This window comes from Mus musculus, chromosome 2, assembly GCF_000001635.26.
Source record: "Mus musculus strain C57BL/6J chromosome 2, GRCm38.p6 C57BL/6J".
Classification (NCBI taxonomy): domain Eukaryota; kingdom Metazoa; phylum Chordata; class Mammalia; order Rodentia; family Muridae; genus Mus; species Mus musculus.
This window is the reverse complement of record NC_000068.7, coordinates 79,412,896-79,435,118: the sequence shown is the minus strand read 5'-3', so window position 1 is coordinate 79,435,118 and position 22,223 is coordinate 79,412,896. Positions and strand designations below refer to the sequence as shown.

The 22,223-nt window shown below is 41.3% G+C and overlaps 1 protein-coding gene across 1 annotated transcript in view; it reads left to right on the top strand.

The window, feature by feature from the left end:
• Positions 1-6,130: 6,130 nt before the first annotated feature.
• Positions 6,131-22,223, top strand: part of Cerkl (ceramide kinase-like) — a 96,498-nt gene continuing 80,405 nt past the window's right edge. The window contains exon 1 of the mRNA NM_001048176.1: positions 6,131-6,417. Within this exon, the coding sequence (NP_001041641.1) occupies positions 6,228-6,417 (190 nt within the window). The 5' untranslated portion in view covers positions 6,131-6,227. The remainder of the gene's footprint in view (positions 6,418-22,223) is intronic.

Genomic DNA, 22,223 nt, shown 5'->3' with positions numbered 1-22,223 from the left:
AATCCTGCCATGTTTTGTTTACAAAATAAAGCCCCTTTTAACACACAATTTTATATGTTTATATGTTTTATATATTATATTTAACAAACACTTATAAAATTCTTTGGGAATTACACTTCTGGGGTTTTGCTATTTTCTTTTAGACTTTAAGGATTTGTTCATCGGGATGCTAACTTTTTGTTTGTTTGTTTGGTTTTTTTTTGTTTGTTTGTTTTTTTGTTTTGTTTTCAAGACAGAGTTTCTCTGTGTAGCTCTGGCTGTCCTGGAACTCACTCTGTAGACCAGGCTGGCCTAGAACTCAGAAATCCACCTGCCTCTGCCTTTCAAGTGCTGGGATTAAAGGCGTGCGCCACCACTGCCCGGCTTTGGTGTTTTTTTCTTTTGGGATTACAACCCAAGATGGATTCAGATATATAATATACTAATGCATTAAAAATCTCATTGAAAAAGCCTTGAATCATTCTGAACATGGCTTTCTTGATGTGGTTGTACATAGGGTATTCATTTCCAGAACACAGAACAGAAAGAGTGCTAATCCAACAGTCACATAGTTGTTTATATCCAGAAGGATGTAGCTGCGGAGGTCTTAGAAGTCTGACTAGAAGACCATGGAAGGCTCTCTAATGTTAACAAAATGTTTTCAGGGGCTGGAGCAATGGCTTCGAGGGTAAGAACACTCGCTACTCTTGAAGATGATTTTAGTTTGGTTCCCAGCGGTTCCTGGTGGTTCACAGTCACCAGTCACCTGCTTCTGAGGACAGTCTTCTGGACTCAAATTACACCTGCACTCATATATTCATAGACACAGAAAATAAAAATAAAAAATAAAATTTAAGAATAGTGTTTTCAGGAGGCTCCTAAATGTGTTCTGAAAACAAAGCGCCCAAGCTTCTGAGAGAGGTGAGGTAACTTCAGGGCCACCAGCCACTAGAACAGCCTGCGTTGGTTAGAACCACTTCCCAAAGTGTCAGATGGAGACAGATGACTCCACTGCCAACAGAGACACTACAATGGGGAAGGTGACAAGGAGCTCTTCTGGTGGGGACCAACTGCAATGGCTCTGAACTCCAGCCGAGGAAGATTCAAGTCTATGCCATTTCCTTCCTGTCCTAAAATCTGTTTGTTTAAGAGTTTGAAATTTTTCTGACTAAGCATTGAATACTTTTTCTACTAAATCAATATTGACACAATTTGTTGGATAATGACTTTTAAAGAGTGGCCATTAAAGCAGGACTTACATAACTCCATTTGATATTATTGAAGCCCACTTACTCAGGCTTCACTATCTGTGCTGGTGCGTGTGTGTGTGTGTGTGTGTGTGTGTGTGTGTGTGTTTCAACTTGACACAAGTTGGAATCATCTGGAAAGTGAAAATCTCAGTTGAGGAATTGCTTCCATCAGATTGGCCAGTGGACAAGACTGGGCATTTTCTTGATTGATGTGAAAAGTTCCAGCACAATATGAGTAATGCCATCCCTGGGCAAGTGGTCCTGGGGTGTATTGGGAAAGTAGCTAAATGTGGATCTGGACCTGGAGTGCAAGCCAATGAGCAGCATCCTTCCATGACTTCAATTCTTGCCCTCAGCTTCCTGCCTAGAGTTTTTCACCCTGAATTCCCTGCATTATGGATTCTAAACTGTGAATGGAAATAGGCCTTTCCTCCCCAAGTTGGTTTGGACGTTGGAGTGGTTTGAGTGAGCTATTCCTGGCAAGTCTTGGCCATTTGAATATGTTGCTCCTAGGTAGTGACTATCTGCTGAAGATTAGGAGGCGTGATCTTGAAGAACGAAGTATGTCATATGGGCAGGATTTAAGATTTCAAAACACTGACTCATCTTAAGTTAGATCCCTCGGCCTCTTTCACCTGTGAACTCTCAGCTGCTTTTCCAGCTGCCTGCAGCCTTCTCACTCTGATCTGCCATGACGGACTCTAACTCGCTGGACCTGTCAGCCCCAAATAAACCCTTCTATAACCCGTCCTGGCTTTGGTGTTTTATCACAGCCATACAAAAGTAACTGATACAGACACAGTGTTTATTACAGCAATAGAAAGCAAACTGGTGCGTCAAGCATTGCCCATGCTTCTGTCCTTGCTGCCTCTCAATCAAGCCAAGCACCTTGTCTTCCAGGGCTCTTCTGTGCTGTTTGCTCTGCACAGAGTACTTTTTAAGTCAATTGTTGCACAAACATTCCCATTCTACTGTGCACAGTTTTGGACTAGTCAGTGACATTGCTGGCTTCTTCAGGAATGCAAGCGAAGACCACTAACATATTTTAAAAGTGAAGGTTTTATCATTGCTCTATGTCTCGGCCAAACTCTTTAAATCTGGTCTTCTATCCCTTTTAAGCACCACCCTTCCCATAGAAATCATGGATCTTCAGAGTTAGACTTTTAGGGTTTTACCATCTGGGACTCTAATATTTCAGGATTATGATTGGGGGGACTATAGATTTGATCTTTTTTTTTTTTTGGTCATTCAGGGTTTCAACATTTAAATCATAGAATTCAGGAATATGACTTTGGGACTTATGTCTTTGGGTGCTTATATGAATCACTTATGACAACACAACTGGCCTTGGGAACTAAGAGAGAAATTTGTGATATTTTAGACTCATTGTTGAAGGAGTTCATTAACCATTTTGGATATGTATTGAGCATTTGCTATATACTAGGAGCTGTGCTGAATGTTGGGGTCTTAATGGTTAACAAGTTAATTGTTCTGCTATCAAAGAGCTCTTTTTTTTTTTTTTTTTTTTTTTTTTTTTTTTTTTTGGCATGGTGGCTCATGCTTTTAATCCTAGCACTCGGGAGGTAGAGGGAAGCGGATTTCTGAGTTCGAGGCCAGCCTGGACTACAAAGTGGGGTCCAGGAGAGTCAGGGCTATACAGAGAAACCCTGTCTCGAAAAACAAAAAACAAAAAACAAAAGCTCATTTTCTACAGCAACAAGGTAATGTCTCGGAGGACTTCTTCCTTTTTCTTTTATTGGATATTTCCCTTATATACATTTCAAATGTTATCCCCTTTCAAGGTCTCCCCTCCGGAAACTCCCTATCCGATCCTCCCTCCCCTGTTTCTATGAGGGTGCTCCCTTACCCACTCACCCACTCCTGCCTTCCTGCCCTGTCATTCCCCTACACTGGGGCATTGAACACCCTCAGGTACAAGGGCTGTTCCTTCCACTGATGTCGAACAAGACCATCCTCTGCCACATATGCAGCCAGAGCCATGGGTTCCTCCATGTGTATTCTTTTGTTGTTCATCCAGTCCCCGGAGCTCCGGGGGTGGGGGGAGTGTCTGGCCAGTTGACACTGTTGCTCCCCCCATGGAGCTGAAAATCCCCTCAGATCCTTCAGTCCCTTACACCAGACTTCTCACTAGAGACTATAAAAACTAGAAGATCCTGGGCAGATCTCATACAGACCCTAAGAGAACAGAAGTGCCAGCCCAGGCTACTATACCCAGCAAAACTTTCAATTACCATGGATGGAGAAACCAAGATATTCCATGACAAAACCAAATTTACACAATGTCTTTCCACAAATCCAGTCTTACAAAGGATAATAGATGGAAAACCCCAACACAAGGAAGGAAACTACACCCTAGAAAAAGCAAAAAAGTAACCTTCTGCGGACTTCTTATACTGTGTTCCTACTAAGTACGTTCAGCAAGGAACCAAGACAATACACAAAGAAGTATATAAACAGCAACTTCTTTAAAGAAAAACAAAGGAGAGTATTAACAACAGCCTACAGCTAGGTGCAACTCAATCCCCAGAACCTGTGAATAGATTATTTCGTATAGTAAAATTGACTCTGTTAGTAGAATTGAGCTAAGGATTATTGAGGCAATCCTCATGAGATCACACATTTCTTTGTAAGAAGGAGAGACAAGAGTAAAGTCAGACAAAGAAAGGCGATCCATGAACAGAAACAGAAAGCATAGGAAACCACGGACAGACTTGAAAGATGAAAGAAAAGGCAGAGCCCAGAAACAGAATAGCTATAGAAGCTGGAAGGGTCAAGGAATGAGTTTTCCCCAAGAAAAATGGTAGCTGTACCGACACCTTCATTTTCATTTTATTTAGACAGAGGCTCATGTAGCTCTAGCTGGTCTTAAACTCATTGTGTGGCCAAGGAAAACACTTGACCCTCCCTCCTTTGCTTCTCTGCCTGCATGCTGAAGTTACAGGTTTGTCCATTGCAACTGTTTTGTGTGCTTCTTGGCTTTGTGTATGCCGGTGCACAGATGAGGGCAGATTGACAGGACGGAGCTATGGAGGTGGAATGCATGGGATTCGGAATGAGCTGAATGGGAGATGTGTGAGGTTCTCATCAGACATTGATTAAGGACCTTCCAGAGGAAAGAATGTATTTGTGGTGAAAAATCCTGATATATATATATATCTCCTGATATATATCTGAGGTTACTGGTCAGGTAGACGAAGGTGAAATGTAGCCAACTGGAACATTAATATCAGAAATTCAGGACAGTTCTGGAGTTGATGACATCACCTCTGGAATCCCAGCCACTAAAGGTAGGGGGGGGAGAGGGAGAGAGAGAGAGAGAGAGAGAGAGAGAGAGAGAGAGAGAGAGAGAGAGAGAGAGAGTATGTGTGTGTGTGTGTGTGTGTGTGTGTGTAATAGATCCTAAGAACCTGGATCTGGTGGCACTTAACACATTAGAAGCCCTGAAGGAGACAACTCATCAGAGAGAAAGTGTGGGAGCATGGGCCCTATTGTTTCCATCTTCATGGCAAGACAAAGCCAATGTTTGCAACTCCTGGTCTTCCTGAAGCTTGACAAATGGCAACCTGCCCCTTTGTAAAGGTCCTAAGAAGTAGCCATTGCCTTGGCCTGTTTGCCTTGGCTCTCAGCAAGTTTTTAAAATGCCAGGGAGCTTGAGTCTGCCAGACAGCTGTGAACTCAGGATGTTAACTCTAGAAGTGAACTCTTCCTGGAACTGGCACAGCTCTTACCTACCAGTGGCTGCCTATGAGAGACTTAGTGGAAGATGGATGGAATCCTTAAGTAATAGTACAGAAACCCCAGTTTTAAATCACCCTTCAATGCCTGACCACCCCCTCATATAAGGACTTCACAAAACCTCTTTACTTGCCTAGTCTGCAAAAACACTAGGCTCTTGTTTTCTGATTGCAATTCTCAGCCTAAATCCTAGACTTTCAGAGGGAAGTATTTCTGGAACCTGGATTCCATCCCTGGAGATTGCAAATTGATCGTTTTGAAATGTGGCCAGGACAACTGGATTAAACAGCAACCGCCCTCCCCGGGCCACTCTATTGTGCAATCACAGCGGGAGAACTGCCCCTCCTACCAGGAGGAAGTTAACGGTGAGCTCTGGAGGCCTCCTTTTGCATGATGGTCAAGTTTGGGTGAGTAAGCTCTGCTCTTTGCAGTTTGCAGCTGTCGCATCCAGGTAGAGCTAAGGGATCCATACACTACACTATGGAGGTGATTGAAGGTAATATCAACTTTGTGAGGTGTACATTTGTCTATGCAAATCAGGGGTTTACTCTTACTCCTGGGCAGTCAAACAGATGTAGTCACACAGGTAATGTAGCTCCTTGGGGGAATCTCAGAGGACACCCCTGAGAAGATAGACAGAGCCTTGCGCACTGAAACTCCTTTGTGTCTCTTGGCCAGCAACTTCTGCAGTCACCCAGTAAGCAGATTCTTACTGTTCAATTTTATTTTTTTTTATTTATTTATTTATTTATTTATTTATTTATTTTTTATTATTTTTGGACAGTGTCTTACACGTGCTCCCGACGGCTGTAGAACGCACTATTTAGCGCTGGCTGGTCTGGAACTCAACTTCACCTGCCTCTGCCTCCTGAGTGCTGGAACTGAAGGCTTGTGCCACAACTCAGAATTTTGGATTCTCTTTAGATTTATCTGACAAGAACCTGCACTTCATTTAACAAGAGACTAGGTGATGCCTAAGCAATCCAATTTGGGGGATGCCTGGCAAACTCCCGGAGCTCAGCCAGGAAAATTCATACTAGCAGCATGGTCCAGAGAGGACAGTGGCCCTCTCTGGGGGCAAAAGAGAAAGCTCCCGGGGCTCCTCCCTTCCGCCCCGCCTTCCTTCAGGAGCTTTTGGTTGCCTTGGCAGCGTGGGACAAGGCCCAGGCAGTGGCTGTAGCCACACTTCCTTCCCACGAAGATTTCTGGTGGCTCCCCAATTCGGCCCAGCACCGCGTCACCATGTTCCGGGGGAGACGCAGGAGCCGGGTGGGCGCCCTGGAGGAGGCGCCTCCGGAGAACCCAAAGGCAGCTGCTGAACCCGAGCGGGTTTTGCTGCGTGGCATCTTCGAGATCCGGAGGGAAAGCTGCGATGTGGCGTTGGGCGAGCGGGCCCTGCGGTGGCGACGCATCCAGCCCGAGCTCCCGGCTGGTGAGTGGCGGCCCCCTACCTTCCCACGCCCCCCACACCCTGCTGCCGCCACGCCCTTCTGCCGCCACCGACACCCCTCTGACCCTCCGCCCCCAGCCTCCTGTAGGGGTTGTGATTGCAAACCAGGAAGTTGCAGTTCCCCTTCCATCGGGAACAAGTTTTGAAACCCGATTTTTAATGAATTTCTATAGAATATCACACCACAGATTTGTGCTTTACTTAAACTTACCTTCTATTGACTTAAAGTCTTTTTTCTTTTTTTCTTTTTCTTTTTTTTTTTTTAAACAAGAAAATGCGATGCTGCAATTTGCAGTAGAAATATTTCAGGTCGGCTTCAGTTAGACCTGTCTTGGAGAACAGTAGAATGTGGTTCACAGTCTGGTTTTAATTAGCTACGAGTTTATGAAATTAAAAACAGCTGATTCCCCCCACCTTCAGAGGGAAAAAATACTCCTTGTGCCACAGTCTGTCATAGAATGGAAAAGTCATTGTTTGAAAGTTTCTTGTCCAAACGTCTAACTAAATGAAACCATCCAGTCAGGGACCAGAATTAGTGAGGAGTGTGAATTCCACCTGAGCCACATGTGCAGTGCTGTTCACTCAAGCAAAGCTACTTTGGGCTTTAAGCAAAATGTTTTCACGGCCTTTGAAAGCCCAAGGTGAAGAAGTATTTCCCGATTCTTTAGATTCTTTAATATTACAAGCAAGGTGCAGGGATGTGGGATCTTTCTTTTAACCTGTAAATCAGCCTGAGTTGGGGAATATAAATGTAACTAGAATCTCGATTAGCCCAAGGAACCAATTTAAGCTACAAGCTTTTAGAGACTGCAGTGCAACAATACTGCACCCCACCCTCCCTTGTAGGTCACTGCTACAGCACAAAGACAAATAGTGACAAGAGGAAAGAAATCCTGTTTTGTAGTGAGTGGTGACTGAGGAAAAGGAGGTTTAATTAGCACTCCTGGTAATAGAATTTGAAAAGCTCTCATGACAGTTTTATTACTCCAAACTTTGCAAGTGTTTAATTTTGCCCTAAGACCCTTGGTTTTCTTTCTCTTCATACAGAGCACACTAGTTTTCTTTGCAATTAACACCTGATATTTAAACCAGGAGCCTCAGAAACCTGGCACATGTATTTGTAGAAGAGCCCAAGAGGCACATTACTAAGTCCAGTGGGTAGAGAGTAGTCATTAGGTGATGGTATGAGCTAAGCACTATGATGTTGCATTATCATAGATACGGGTGGTGAGGACTAAGTAATGTGGGGTCCAGAGCAGAGGAGAGACCACCACAGGTAGGAGAACGTTGTGTTGAAATGTGTGGTAGAGGAAGCCATGGCTGCTGTTGCTTGACAGGTGCCTAACTTCCCAGGGTGGAGCTGGGGTCATGAGTTCTCTGGACGTTATTTCATGGTGTATATGAGCTGTTATCAGAGCACTACATTTTAAAATTCTGAGTATAGTAGCAGTTTCATTGAGAAACAAAACACTCCATGATCTTCCCTAACTTGTTCATCTTGAGGATGATGAGGGAAGACACTGATGTATTTTATGGAGGCCATTACTGCTGCGACTGGGATTAGTTGGTGGTCTTCTTGACAGGGTAAGTGACTCTGAATGCAGTTCCCTTATTGGGTTCAAGGTTGACTTAGAGGGAGAGTTGTGTTATCTTCTAAAAAGATGAGGTTCATGTGAGTGTCTTCAGGCTGAGGTGGGAAGCTTAAATACACCAGCAATGAGTTTTGGCCTTTTTTTTTTCTTTAAATGAAGGGATATTTTCAGTTTAGTGCATTTGGTCTTGTTAGGGAAGATATTAATCCCGTGAGCAGTTGTTCCCTTGTCAGCTTCTGTCCTTAGTGCTCAGGTGTGTCACTGAATGTTTTGAAGAGGCAACACACAAGGACTACATGGACTAGCAACTTTGTCTGACACCTAAAGACAGGCCTCCAAAGGCTGACACTGTCCAGGCAGGCAGGCAGGCAGGCAGGCAGGCAGGCATCAGATATGAAGTGACCAGTATGTTGTGAGATGATCTAAAGATCCACTGGGATTTCAGTGCAGTCAAAAGAAAGTGATCTGTTCATGATAGGGGAAATATCATAAAGGCTCAATTAGCTGTTTAAGTTCCAAAAATTTAGGGGGAGAAAAAAAATTGAGTACAATGGTATTTCATAAGGGTTTGCAGCATTGTTAGATAGCAAGGTGTTAGCTGAGGGCCTGGGGTGTAGCTCAGTGGTAGAGCATTGTCTTGGATGTGTGAGATCCTGAGTTCAGTTTCCACGTCTCTCTGAAGGCCCTCCCTCATGTTTTTAGACTTAGTGTTTCTTGGTATTTCTTGGCTTGTGGTTATATAACTCCGTATGTTCACATGGACTCACATTGTCTCCATGTGTTCTTGTTCCTTCTTATAAGGTCAGTGGCCACTGTGGTCAAGAGAAACCCTAAGTCTAGGGTAATCTCCCTGCTGAATTACAATGGCTGATAATTTTCCAATATGGTTATTTTCCAATTGGATGTGAATTTGGAGGAGGCAGGTAACCTCACCAAATTTATGATGGGAGTTGGAAAGACAGTTTGGTTTGGAGGCTTAAATGAAGAACAGAAATGAAAAGCTGTTGCCTGGGGTTGAAACTGATGAGCATCAGTCAGGAATGTACCAGGATATTTCAAAAGTAACAGTGGCCTGATGACAAGAAACTCAAGGTTAATTCAGTAGAAAATATAAAGTTCTACCATTATTTTCGTTTTAATTTTAAATTGATCCACAGTATATCTATTCCAAGCCCACTCGATAATGATGGCCTGTGGAATCCTTATTGAAAACTCTCACCTTCCATACCTCTGCTGTGTTAATGGCTTTGGCTTTAATTTCATTCCAGTTGTGCCCACCTATGGCTGCAATATGGATGTTTGCCATCTCTCAGGTCTATGTTCCAAGGAGTCTTGTCTGTTGTGACTACATATGCTTCTCAGACAGTATAGCCAGCTGTCAAGTATATCCACAGTGCATAACTACTTGCCTGAAAGTCATGTTGTAGCTATCATTGATATTTGATCAATCACCTGGTATTATTTTACAGTGCTTGTATATTGGGGTCAGGACTATGCACAGTTTCAGATAGATGCTGATGGATAAGAGGGGTTTCTTCATTTCCAAAGATCAGATAAGATGTGGGTCCAGAAAGAACTGTTGGAACTGGTAGTAAGTCCGCTGGAGATACTATGCCTAGGCTCCAAAGGGCGTATTGACAGAGCAGGCCTGAGTTTAGAGATGAAGACATTAGTCAGGATCTTTGGCCTTTGCCTTAGCCCGACTCATTTCTTCCACCAATCCTTCAGGGGAGGAGGTTAGAAGTCACTTCCCTCAGCTCCCTGTCTTGTATTCAAGGCCAACAATCTGTAGGCAGGTTTAAGGAGGACATTGCTTCGGTGCACGGTGAAAATAAAGAATGATGAAGTCCAGTTCTGGATGGAGGAAGGAAGACAGCCAGATTATCTGTTTGGTTTACCCTTCGCTCCAGCATGTACCAGCCACAAGGAGAAGGTTTAGTGCATGACCATGTTTATGGTGGATTGCTGCCTCGTGAACTTCAGTTTTACCCAGTGCCTTGAACTATGATGAGCACTGCTAAGTATCGACTCGTCCCCTATAGGAGGATCGTCTTTCTCCACTTTAAGAACCAGAATTCTTTATAAAAATATTCTTAAGGAGATCTCCAATATAACCTGCATTAAAGTGAACATTTCTTGGTCAGAGTGAGTGAGTTTGCCTCCTTGGGTTGCACTTTGCCTAATGGGACCACATTTATTTCTTTGAAAACCCACTGAATAGTAGGGAATGGGATAACACAGCATGAGATTGCAAGGATCTACACCTGCCTGTCTCTTCATCTTTATTTCCCAGTGCATTCATCAAATTTCATCCCCTTGTGATAGACAGGATGGCAGAAATAGAATCCCATGGACTGTGATTTTCATGTGACTCCTGCCACCTGAAACTGGCTTCCTCTTCTCGTTGTTCAATGCTTCCATGTTTGCACTCATTAAAACTAGTGAAGATTCATTTTAGATTTGTTTCCCTCATTCTCTTTAGGCATTTGGAGTTCCTATACGGAGACAGGAATCAGCTTTCCATTCACATTAGAGGACAAGCTCCTTGTATGTCTTTTACTGTGTATTGTTCCTGGATTTCTAATATAAGAGTTAGTGTTGCCTCTTTTCTCTGCTGTGAGGGTCTAGCAGGGAGTTCCTGTTTTGCTCAGCTCCAGGGCCATAAAGACCAGGAGTCTGGCACTGTCATATAAACTATAATGAACCGTAAGGCATTATCCAGTTCAGAGAATGATATTTTTTTATTGCTGCAATAGCCCTTGATGATCTTCTGATAGGCCTGAAGATTGTGACCACCTTACTTGTGGATCTTACATGAGTTTATGCATGCTGGTGTAAGGTAGTTGCTAAGCTAGCTATCTGGGACGTAAAAGGGAACAATGCCCTACAGATATTAGAATAGAATCAGGTGAGATTTCTGAGTCCAAATGGGATGGGTATAAGGTGCCAAGATTCACAGAGATTCTCAAAGTCTTAGGCATATACAAATGGCATTTGCCTGTTTCTTTTAGTTTTTATTAAATTTACTATTTGACAATTTCATATATGTATAAGGTACATTCTGATTATTGTAATCTCTTCTAAAGTCTCTCATCACTATCAACATACCCTTCTCTATATAATTCATACAATAAATGTGCGAGTCCCATGGAATTTTGTCAGGATCAGCTATGTGATTATGAGTTTAAATCTATCCACTGAAGCCCAATGGACTCTTCAGTGGGTACACAATTGAAGAAGGTGACTTCTCCTCTTTCAGAATCCATCAGTAGCCAACAGCTCATCTTGGCAAGATAGGGCCCTGTGGGCCTCTCCTTGATCCATTATGTTGATAGGCCCAGTCGTATGTAGAGTGTAGATCAGTGTAGATCCATTCAGCCAGAACTGATGAAATCCACCTGTTTTATACTATGACTGGTAGCCTGTGCCTTGCCAGCTCAGATGTCTCCAGAGTTCAATATTTTCAATAATAATGTTTGTCCATTGCATTGTCTCAACCAATGGCATACTTCTAGGAACATGTGTTTGTCAACTGGTGATCTTTAATTTGGATTGTTATATTAAAGTAGGCAAACTTTGTATATCCTGATCACAAAGATATTTAATGTTTTGTGTGATCAGGTGTTATTTCTCTCTCATAAAAAAAGCAAGATAAAGAAAACAAGGGATAGGGGAGTTGGGCCAGGTCAAGCTTAGTCATACTTCACTTACAAATGTATTTGGGATGGACCTCTGTGGCATCTATCAATAGCCCCCAGTTCTCCTCATTTTGGGAATATGCCTCCTCTCTTCTTTCTCATTGCTCTTAAATGAGGGCTCTGGGTGAACAGAAAAGCATGACACACACCTAAGCAGATATATGATCTTCTAAAATGAAAATTTCAAAGAAGCAAATCTCACCGTTGATCTGTGAAGGTCACTCTGGTTTTCATTACAAATGACGATCATAATTCACCAAGTTAACTCCATAATTTACAAAAATCAACAACTTGGAGGGTGAAAATATATTACTGGAGCCCCTACATTTCTGGCACCTGTTTGCATATATGGTATAGAGCATAGTTCAGGCAAAGGCATGAAAGTCTCTTAGGTCTTAATTCTGGGACTTGCAAGTGTGCATGTAACGTAGACAAGTCAGCAAACCTGGATGAGCAACAGTTTATTTAGATGATTATCAAAATGAAGGATTTGTATTACAGCAAAGTTTCGAAAGAACATCAGTTCTGATCAACTGTAAAGCTATAATTAAAAGAATAGAAACCAGGACATTTTTTGTCCAATGGAAAAAGACTGAGTAAGCTTTGAATGGCCAGGAGATTCAGCATTTTGGTGTATGTGGAAAACTGTTTTTGATTTTTGGCAGAACCTTTGAAACCTAATGACTTTCTCATTAAAAGGACCACGTGGGAAACAGGAGTGCCCTTCAGTTCTCTAGCACTAGGGCATGATGGACAATGGACTGGGCCTTCTTCACAGGCACTGTCTACTTGTTAGAAGATTTTTCATGATGGACAGAAGTGGCATCTCATCCCACCTTAACTTTGTTTTATTTTATATTTATGTGATCTTTACCAAACTTCTGAGCAGACTCTATAATCTTATTAAAATATTATGTTTCAAACACTTTTACATAAAGTGATGGTTTTTTTTTCTTTTCTTTTTTCTGGGGGGGGGTTTAAGGCATCTATTGTAGAAAGGCAGAGAGAAGGAGAAGTGTAGAGAAGTAGAGGGTGGCCATGGCCATGTGGAGAGAGTGGGGAGAAGAGAAGGCAGAGTGGGGGGAGCAACAGAGCAAGAGCATAAGAGGTAAGAGAGCAAGAGTGAGGGTTTCAATTTTTAATTATGATTTCCAACTCTATTTTCACATATTTACTACTTCTGATACATTTTAAAGTTGTTTTCTTTAAAAAAAATGTTCTCATCACAGCTCTGAGCTCAGAGAATTAGATCAGTGACCAGAAAAAGCTAAGAAAGCCAGGTTTCAGGGAGTCTTGAAAGTGTCTCTTGTTACAAGGCAGAATGGTTTTCTCTGGCTTTAAGGTGATACAAACACATTTACTTACTGGAAGTTTAGCAAAAAGAAAGGTAATGTGGGACAATGTGAAAATGAGGAAAAGAAATGATTTTTTTAAAAATGGGAGTTGGAGACTTAGCTGGGCAGGGCTTGCGCTAAGTATTAATCCGCCTAAGCTGTTTGGGAACAGATGTAAGCGAAACAGATACCCAGAGCTCTGCCTTACATCCAAACTGAGACATCTGTCAGAGGCCGTGTGGTCACGAATAATGGAAGGAGGGGCTAACCCCTCCAGTGACCTATTCCTCATGTGAGTTAGGGAGGCAGTAATTAGTAAGACATGGTGCTTTGAGTTGTCACTCTGCGCACTAATAAGAAACCATCTCGGAGTGGTATGTTTCAGAGCCACCAAACTTGAAACGCTTCTCAAGAGACATAGAGACAGATTCAAGTTTATGTAGTAACTGTATTTTACCTGCTAATACACTTTTAAAAATGCCTATTTACCAGGTGAAAAATTCACAAGACTTTTGTTTTTTTATTAAGGTAAATTGGTCTACATCATAACAAAACAAAGAAAAATCACATCGTAAAACAAATGTAGAGTGACATCATCTTATAGGACTGCCAGTCGGACCTTGAGGTATGATGCATTTGAAATTGGCCAAGACAGGTCCCATGTGCTACCCGTGGCTATTTGAACAACAGAGATACGGCTAGTAAGATAGAAGAACAAAATTTGAAATAAGATTGAATTTTAATTTATCTAAGTCTAATGTATGTAAAAGGCTGGTGGAAACTTCGTTAGACAATGCTGTAAGAACACAGAGAGTGGGCATGTTCATTTTTGAGCTAGGGATGTAGCTCAGGGACAGGATGCTTATGAGGTCTGGGTCAATCCCCAATCCAGTACTTCTAAGGAGAAAAGAGAAAAGAAAATAAAAGGTTAAGTTTTCTCTATTTTCAGGATTTAGTTCTAATGTATATTTCTACCCAGGAAAGCATACTTTTCAAAATGTTCATCCCAGTGTAGAATGGAGGGAGTCATACCATTCGAATGGCCTGTTAACAAAAGCGACTGAGTTCTAGGCTGAGTTTGGTGGCACTCTGGAGGCCAAGGCAGGGGATCGCAAGTTCAGATTCAAATCCAAAGGAAAAACAAACAAACAAAAAAATGTAACCAGGCTGATCTGGAAATGCCAAAGTGGCAGTTATTCTAAAGTGTTTTGTGTATACAAGGCGGCTTTTGTTATTTGTGGGTTAATTGGCTAGTGATAGTGTGTAAAAACCACTGTACTGTTCACCACATTTCGCTGTGTTTATTGTTTGAACAAATCTGACAGTTATCAATGTGCTTCTGATTTGAAATGGTCATTATCCTATCTGGTCCCTTGGACCGTGTGAAATTCTGTAGACTACTATTTATTCCAAAAGACGAAGAGCCCATTCGAAGGCATACATGTTCCAAATTAACCTATCTTATTTTCCTTTTCCCTCTCCTTTCTTTCTACTCCTGTGGGCTCTTTGTGAATGAAGCTGGTACACAAGTGCTCCCTGGGAGAGGAGACAAATCTTCCACTGGCCCCTCAGGGACACACGGTAAAAGGCACCTGGGGAATAGGGGCGGCGAAGGTCAGTAGATTAGAGTTGTGAAGCAGATGGCACTGTCCGGAGCTTGGGGCCCTTCAGAGGACTGAAGAAATGTACAGATGACAAAGATAAAGACTGAAAGAGCCAAGGTGATGGGTACAGACAGCAGAGTACTGTTGGGTGCAAGCAGCTATGGTTGCCTTGGCTGGGGCATGTTTGAATCCACTGGAGTTTGCCAGTGGGATTTAGAAGACCAGACAAATCCACTGTACTTTGCAGTTGTGAGGTCTCACTGTTCGATTGTCCCATCACAATCGTATGTCTGTTACGACTTCTAGTGTGTCTTGTGACTAGATGATGACACTTCAAGTTACATGGATAAATCAGCTATGATTCTTCCTGTGATTTTAGAATTCCCAAAGTGAGGGTGTGCTAGGAGGAGTTAGGAAAAAAAAAGGAAGGAGAGGTCATTGCTGGAAATTGAACCTCATGCTAATGTTTGACATGAAAACAAGATTTTAGACTAAATCTAGAGCTAGCCAGACAAGTAGACAGACAGACACAGAGACCAAATAATTTCACAGCTTTTTAAAAAAAATTTAATTTAATTTAATTTTTTGCATGATTGGTATAATACTATGCACTTACAGTAAGCACAAGGAAAAGTCTAAACTAGCATACCAGCTGGCATCAGGGGATTCCTGTGAATGCTCCAAGACTTTTATCAGAAACAGTATTGTGCAAATGTCTACTGCTCCTACACAAGGATGCCTGTGCTTGGCTGCAAATAGTGAACACACATCATTTGGTGTTTATACCACCGGGCTCCGTGTTAAGTGGTTTTTTTTTTTTTTTTATTGTTTTACCTTTGCAACACGACATTATCATCTAAGAGGGATTTTTTTATCCCTGATATTCTCAGCATTATCTTGCCCCAAGCCTTACTAGTACATGGAGTTGATTGGATCCAAAGTTTGGCAGTCTAACTCTGGTGCCTGCAATTCTTATAATGCTGCCTCTACAGGGAATCTAGAATCTTCTAGTACCTTCCAGAGTTGTTGGCCCCACATTCCACAAAGTAATAGTGAAGACTCAGGGTCCTACCTCTAGCCCTAAAAACCTTGAGACGAGATCATATGGGTGGTTTTGCCATTTTAGAAAGTTAACACAAGAGTTTGTTGCATTTCTCTAACCATTGGTAATTTCTGAGTAAATGAAGAAAGCATGAATTTTAACAAACTCTTTAGTATTAATTATTTTAATTATGTGTACCCATGAATGTCTGAGTATATGTTTATCTTGTGATTGAAGGGGTCTGTGGAGGCAAGAGGTTTAGTATCCACTCCCCCGCCCCCCCCCCCCCCCCCGAGCTGGAGATGCAGGCGTTTGTAAACCACCAAAGATGGACTCTGGAAATCTTCTTCAAAGGAGTATTCCCCAAAACCAGTGTTAGAGATGAGAAATGGTATTTTTGCATACTTTTAATTAGTGCTTCTTTTAAATCATTTGTTTTAATTTTATTTAGGAAGCCCTCAGTATGTGCTTGGGGTTTCTGACACTATAACCAGTTTGAAGCGCTCCACGTCAAGGTTTATACACAACACTCTTGGAAGGTAGAGTAGCAAGAGAATGACTTGGTGGTTTACATCTGGGGCAGATGAGGTGTTACAGGGCATTGTGAATGATTATAGACAAATAGCCAAGGAAAAAAACTACATCTTGTTCCATGGCAACAGGATGTACCGGGGAAAATAGCATGAGAGTGAATTTAGGGTGAGCTCCAAGTCTGACTGGGAGTCAGCAACACAGATAAAGAAAAACAATCCTGAGAATATTTTGAGAATGTGCTGGGAAGGTTTGGGCTTACTGTAGAATAAGCACAAGGCCCATGTAGAATCTCATATGCTTATGAAGATAGAGAGGCAATCGAATGAGGAATGATACAGGACTTGAGTGTTAAACAGGAGACTTGCAGTCTGCATGCTAGTGGAAGTTAAGGGTTTGGTTTTACTTGTATTTGTATTTTATTTATTTACTTTGGAAATCAAGTTTTGATTTAGAAAGGCAATCAAGAATGCAGGCAGGCTAGACCAGTGGGTTACAGGAGAAGGAGGATGGCCAGTATACCAGAAGAGCAGGAGGCTGTGTGTGCACACAGGGATAGTAGACCTCTTGGAGATTATCACATATAGAACTTGGAGACTGTGGGGTTTAAGGAAAATATACTGCAATGGTGGTACCATTTATTTTTCAATTTTTATTATTATTTTTATTTGCATTCCTGTCGTAGTCCCCCCCTCAGTCCCTCTTCCCATAGTTACTCATCCCATCCTTTCCCGACTTGCCTCTGAGAAGGTGCTCCCTTCCCCCAATAGGCCTCCCTTAGCTTGGGGTCTCAAGTCTTTCCAGGACTAAGCACATCTTCTCCCACTAAGGCCTGACCAGACAGGCCTCTGCTATATTTGTGCCAAGTGCCTTGGACTGGCCAGTGCTCGCTCCTGGTTGGTGGCTCAGTCTCTGGGAGCTCCCTGGGATCACTTTTAAAAGTAGGTAATTGATAGATTGTAGATATTCCTGATACCCATTCTCAAATGAGCTAAGTACAAAGCATTGTGCCTGTTACAGATCCTCCCAAAGACCCTGTGTCAAATGTGTCAGGGATTAGTAAAATACCTGGCAGAAGGGAAATTGCTTGATCAAGGCATTAATAGGAGAAATTACTCCTGAAGACTGTAAGTCGAACCCTATCAAGTCTAAGTTTCAGGTTTTTTTTTTTTCCAGAAGCCCCAGGGTCTTGAATGTATCTTGTTTCTTATTAGAATGGAGGATGCTGCTTAGAAATAATGATAGCTTAGAGCTTTTACATTCAGAAAATATCGTTAAATCTTGATAAGGTTATGATCTTTGAACATGCCCAGCAGTTATTATGAAAAATAAAAAGTGAGAAATAGCAGTTTATAAACGTACCACTTTAATAGATAAAATAAGTTTATAGCTTTTTAATATTAGAAAAAGTCCATTTATTTCTTAAAATCTCCATATTATCTTGGTTTAATGTAATATTAATGTTTAGCTCAGTTGTAAATTTATGGATGTAACAAACATATTACTCAAACTACTGTGTCCATGTACAGGAAGAATAACATAAGTGGTAGTGGACAGCTGTTGTCACGTGCAGGGTCTCATAGTTTATGACTTTTCTATTTGAAAGTATAAAGCAGTGGCAGTATGTTCTGGTGATGTTCCATTACGCAGATAAAGAGTTAATACTGCTTAAAATCTTGTTAAATATATATTTCATAGCCCCATAAGTATTCCACATATATTTAAATATTTCATTTAAATACTTATGAGAGTAGTAAACTCATTAAAATATAGAGATGAAATTTTCCATAAAAGTTGTTTACTTTTGATAAGTTTAACATTTGTCATATTTTAGGAAAATTATCTTTAGCATCTGAGCTCAGGATATCTATCAGTTTTCAGGTTGTGTCAATTCTTTGTATCAGGACCAACTGTCTTCCAGTACTTGCAACATCTTGGAAAACAAGTATATTACTGGTCAACCTTTTTTCTCCTGGGGTCATCTTTGTACTTGAGAATCTCAGGTGCTCACTGGACTTCTGTGTCCTGTTGTGTGTAGGAGATGCTGTGCTCTAAGAACCCAAAGCAGCACAGATCCAACAAGAAAAGCTATGGGCACCTTTTGGAATTGAGTGTTTAAAGTCCTTTAGTCAACAACATTTACTTAGTATCCATTGTGTATGTTACCGATTGCTTCATTGTGAACATAATTATGCCTAAAGTAGTGTCATAGAAGATTTCAGCCTTCTGAAGTAGATGCCACACACTTTTTTTTTTTTTTTTTTTGGCTGTTTGGTATTTAATGTTAAGATATTGAGTCAGCAGTTACGTATTGCTTGGCTAATAGATATGGGGCATCACACTAAAACCATCGATTAAGGGATTCTTATTTATAGCCTAGACTTAGTATTATCATTGGCTTTAAGAATAGGTGTATCAGGGCTGGAGAGATGGCTCAGCAGTTAAGAGCACTGGCTTCTCTTCCAGAGGTCCTGTCTTTGTTTAATTTCCAGCAACCAGAGGGAATCACAAACATTTCTAATGGGATCTGACGCTCTCTTCTGTCATGCAAGCATACAAGCAAATAGAACACTCACATACATACATAAATAAATTTTAAATATAACACCCATCTCTGACATAATTCTTGAATAAATAAAACCACATTTACTGCTGTGTGGTCTGTTCTGAGCTTCTAGAAGTCAAAGGAAGGCTGATGTATGACCAACTCTGAAAATTCAAACCATGCACCACTTTCAACTTACCACTTATTTTGCACTCTGGAAACAACCTTGTATTCTGATTTCCAACTTAGTCAGAGCCCTGGTCATCACTGCTGCTAGCAATGCTCTTTTGTCTGCATACACTGTTGCAACATAATGTGTTGTGCATTTGATATGGATATTACCATATTGCCATAAGGAGCTGCTATTATTTTAGTCACCAACTGATTCTATGATAGTGTCAGATTACTTTGGCATATGCTTATGTTTTTGTACAGATGACCCTAAGTAACATCTGCTAGCTTTGTGGCAGAATCTACTGTTTCCGTTTTAGGTTTTGAGTTTTTCAGTCACATTTTAAATGCAAATCTATAATATTCCACCATGTTATGCTCCTTTTATGCTTTATATAGAAATATTAGGAAAATGAACTAGCATTGTAATCTCATAATTTGGACAGAACTGGACACTACCTACACATGGTATTTTAAAAAGCCCCTTTTTGTGACTGTGCTTTTTCACCTCTCTCATTGATTGACATTTGAAAATAAAAGATGCCCTTTTAATGGATCCTTTTGGTTTCTAAATTTCAAGCACACATTGCCTTCTGTTGTACATGATATGGTTCTATAAACTTGATGATACACACACACACACACACACACACACACACACACACACACACACACATATAGTAGTGACATGGCTCTGGTTAGCTCATATCTTGTTGGATACCAGTCTTTCTTGGTGTCTTTGGTGGTCATGCTTGGTCAGGTCAAAGAATTGGAAGTGAAAAATCCAGGAAGTGTTGAAGTCTGTTTTCACAGGCACTGGAGAAGATTGTAGAAAACAGAAGGTCACTGACTACAATAGTCAAGGAGCCCTTTCTTGCTTCTCTTGGTACCACCTTGTCAGAGAAGAGCAGAAATTAAGAACTCACACTGGCATTTCCTTTTATTTTCTATTATTGTCTTGTCTTCTGTACTTATAAAACATATTTATTCAAAGAAAGTAGTATGACATCTTTTGTGTGTGAGAGAGGCATTTAAGTGAGTCTAGACTATTAGTGAAATGAAAACCCAAAAACTTCTTTTGAATTTAGTAGCATATGTCCTTATTTTCTGCTGGAAAAGTAATTAGATTTTATTAGAGGGTGTTGTCAATTCAATAAGCTGATAGAGCAAACACACATAGCAGGCATGGTCCTGTTCATAAGATGTGTGGTGCTGCTAGGACTATGCTTTTCTGTCTCAGCTATTGGCCTCCTTCATGCTCAGGGTGTCAGCAATGCCAACATCTCCATGTTCGTTCAGTGGTCCTGGCTCCCCTAAGCCCCTCTCTGTCCCTTGGGTGGATTACATCATTAGAATCACCTTCTGTTCCCCTGCTTGCCACCACTTGGCTGACATCACACTCTGTGCCTGTCTCTCATGGCTCAGCTTTGGCTGCTGTGGCATCTGTGTGACTTCTCATCCAGAACTCAGTTCTCCCCGGCAGCAGGGTGGTAGACTAGGATCCTTGCAATAGTCCGTTTGGAGGATAAGACCGAGATGAAGCTGCGTGTTGGAGGAGCTTTTCATCTAGGCCTGAAATAGGAGAGCCTGGGACGCGTGTGTCCCTTGAGAAATAGGGATCTGCTCCAGCCTTCTGTGCCCAACACTCAACTGCTTAAGTGGGCTGGTGGGCTGAGTCCAAAGGGAATATCGTTTCCACAGATTGTGGTTTAGTTTGTCTCCCTGTACAACTGAAGCAAACCTGAATACGGGGTGTTCCAGTGACTTCCTTCTTCCCGAGGTGTAGACAGCTCACTTTGTCACATTTCCCTAGTTTTCTGCACAATCTCCCCTACACCCCTACATAAGGTATTTGAGGGGAAAGAAGACTTGGGGACACATTTTTAAAAGGGGGTTTCAAGTGTTGTGTATATATGGACTGATATTTGCTATATAAAAGACTACTTAGCTGTTTCCAATGAGAATTTCCTCTGCCTTGGTTAGCTTTTAGCATGGTAAATTTTGTCCCTACTCACAAGGGTGGGGACAATAGAAAGAAACATATTTCTATTAAGATTGTGTCATATCTTGTAGTCATCCTGAGCAGGTGGGCCTGTAATTATTTTTTTGATGCTCTTTTAGGAAGTCAATAATACCATGGGAGATAGAAGAATAGCAAAATTAATTTGTTTAAGCATTACGTAGGAAGTCCTGTGTACACGTTCACTGGAGAAACATCAGGTTTCTTCCCTTAAAGGACAAGGCTTTGTTTTGTTTTTAATAAGACACACTCTTCATAATTAAAACAAAATCCTAGTGTTAAGGGATTACTGCTTTAAATAATTGGATTTCTTCCTTTTGTCTCTCTGATCCCCTGTATATGAGAGGAAAATCTAGTTGTGCCGTAGGATAATAAATATTTCCAAATTAAAGGGTCCTTTTAAGCATGGAATTTTAATATTTTTTAAGTTTATGGATGATGATATAGGAGTAAGTTAAGATCAAGAGCCATTTTAAACTTAAATTCAAAAGCCAAAGATGCAAGACTTGGTCGAGCAGTGGGACTGTGCAAGGCTTCTTACATGACAGCGCGTTTTGTTTTTTTTTTTTTTATAATAAATTATTACAAATTATCCACATAGTTTTATTGAGTCCTTTCATCACAACAGTATGTTTATTTCCTTACCTACTTGGTACTTTACACTTTGTGTGTCGTATGTCTTGCAGAAGTACTGTCTGTCAGAGATGATTAAAATTTGAAACTGGTTTGGGCAAGAAAGCTACTAGGAAGCGCATAAGGTAAACAGCTGACTGTTTTGCTTTTAGGGAAAACTTGCAGAATCAACCCAAGCCTTCTTTCTTTTATCTCTTTACACCATCAAGTCGTTTTTATGAGATTCTAAAATCATTAACATGGGAGCTTCTAAGGGTGAATGCCTAAAATTGGGGGCATATTTTGTGTGAGCTAGAGTCGCTCTGTCCAGGACCTTCCTCAAGCGTTTCCTTCAGGCCTTGAATCAGGAAAGGATGACATTGTCAACAAAGAATGATCTGAAAGGGCTGAGGGCCCCCACTTCCTAGGAGGTCACTTTGGGGGTAGGGAGCACCTTTACAGATCCATCTAATGAATTTCGGTCTTGGAGCTCTTTGGAAGCTCAGAGAAGCTCCAGCTCTTGCTCTAGTTGAAGACTTAAAACAAACACACAGAACCCAAAAAACACACCAAAGGAAATCTGAAGCCAGAATAGCAAGAGATTTCAACTTTGACCCATTTGGCAAGCAGTGTGGGCCC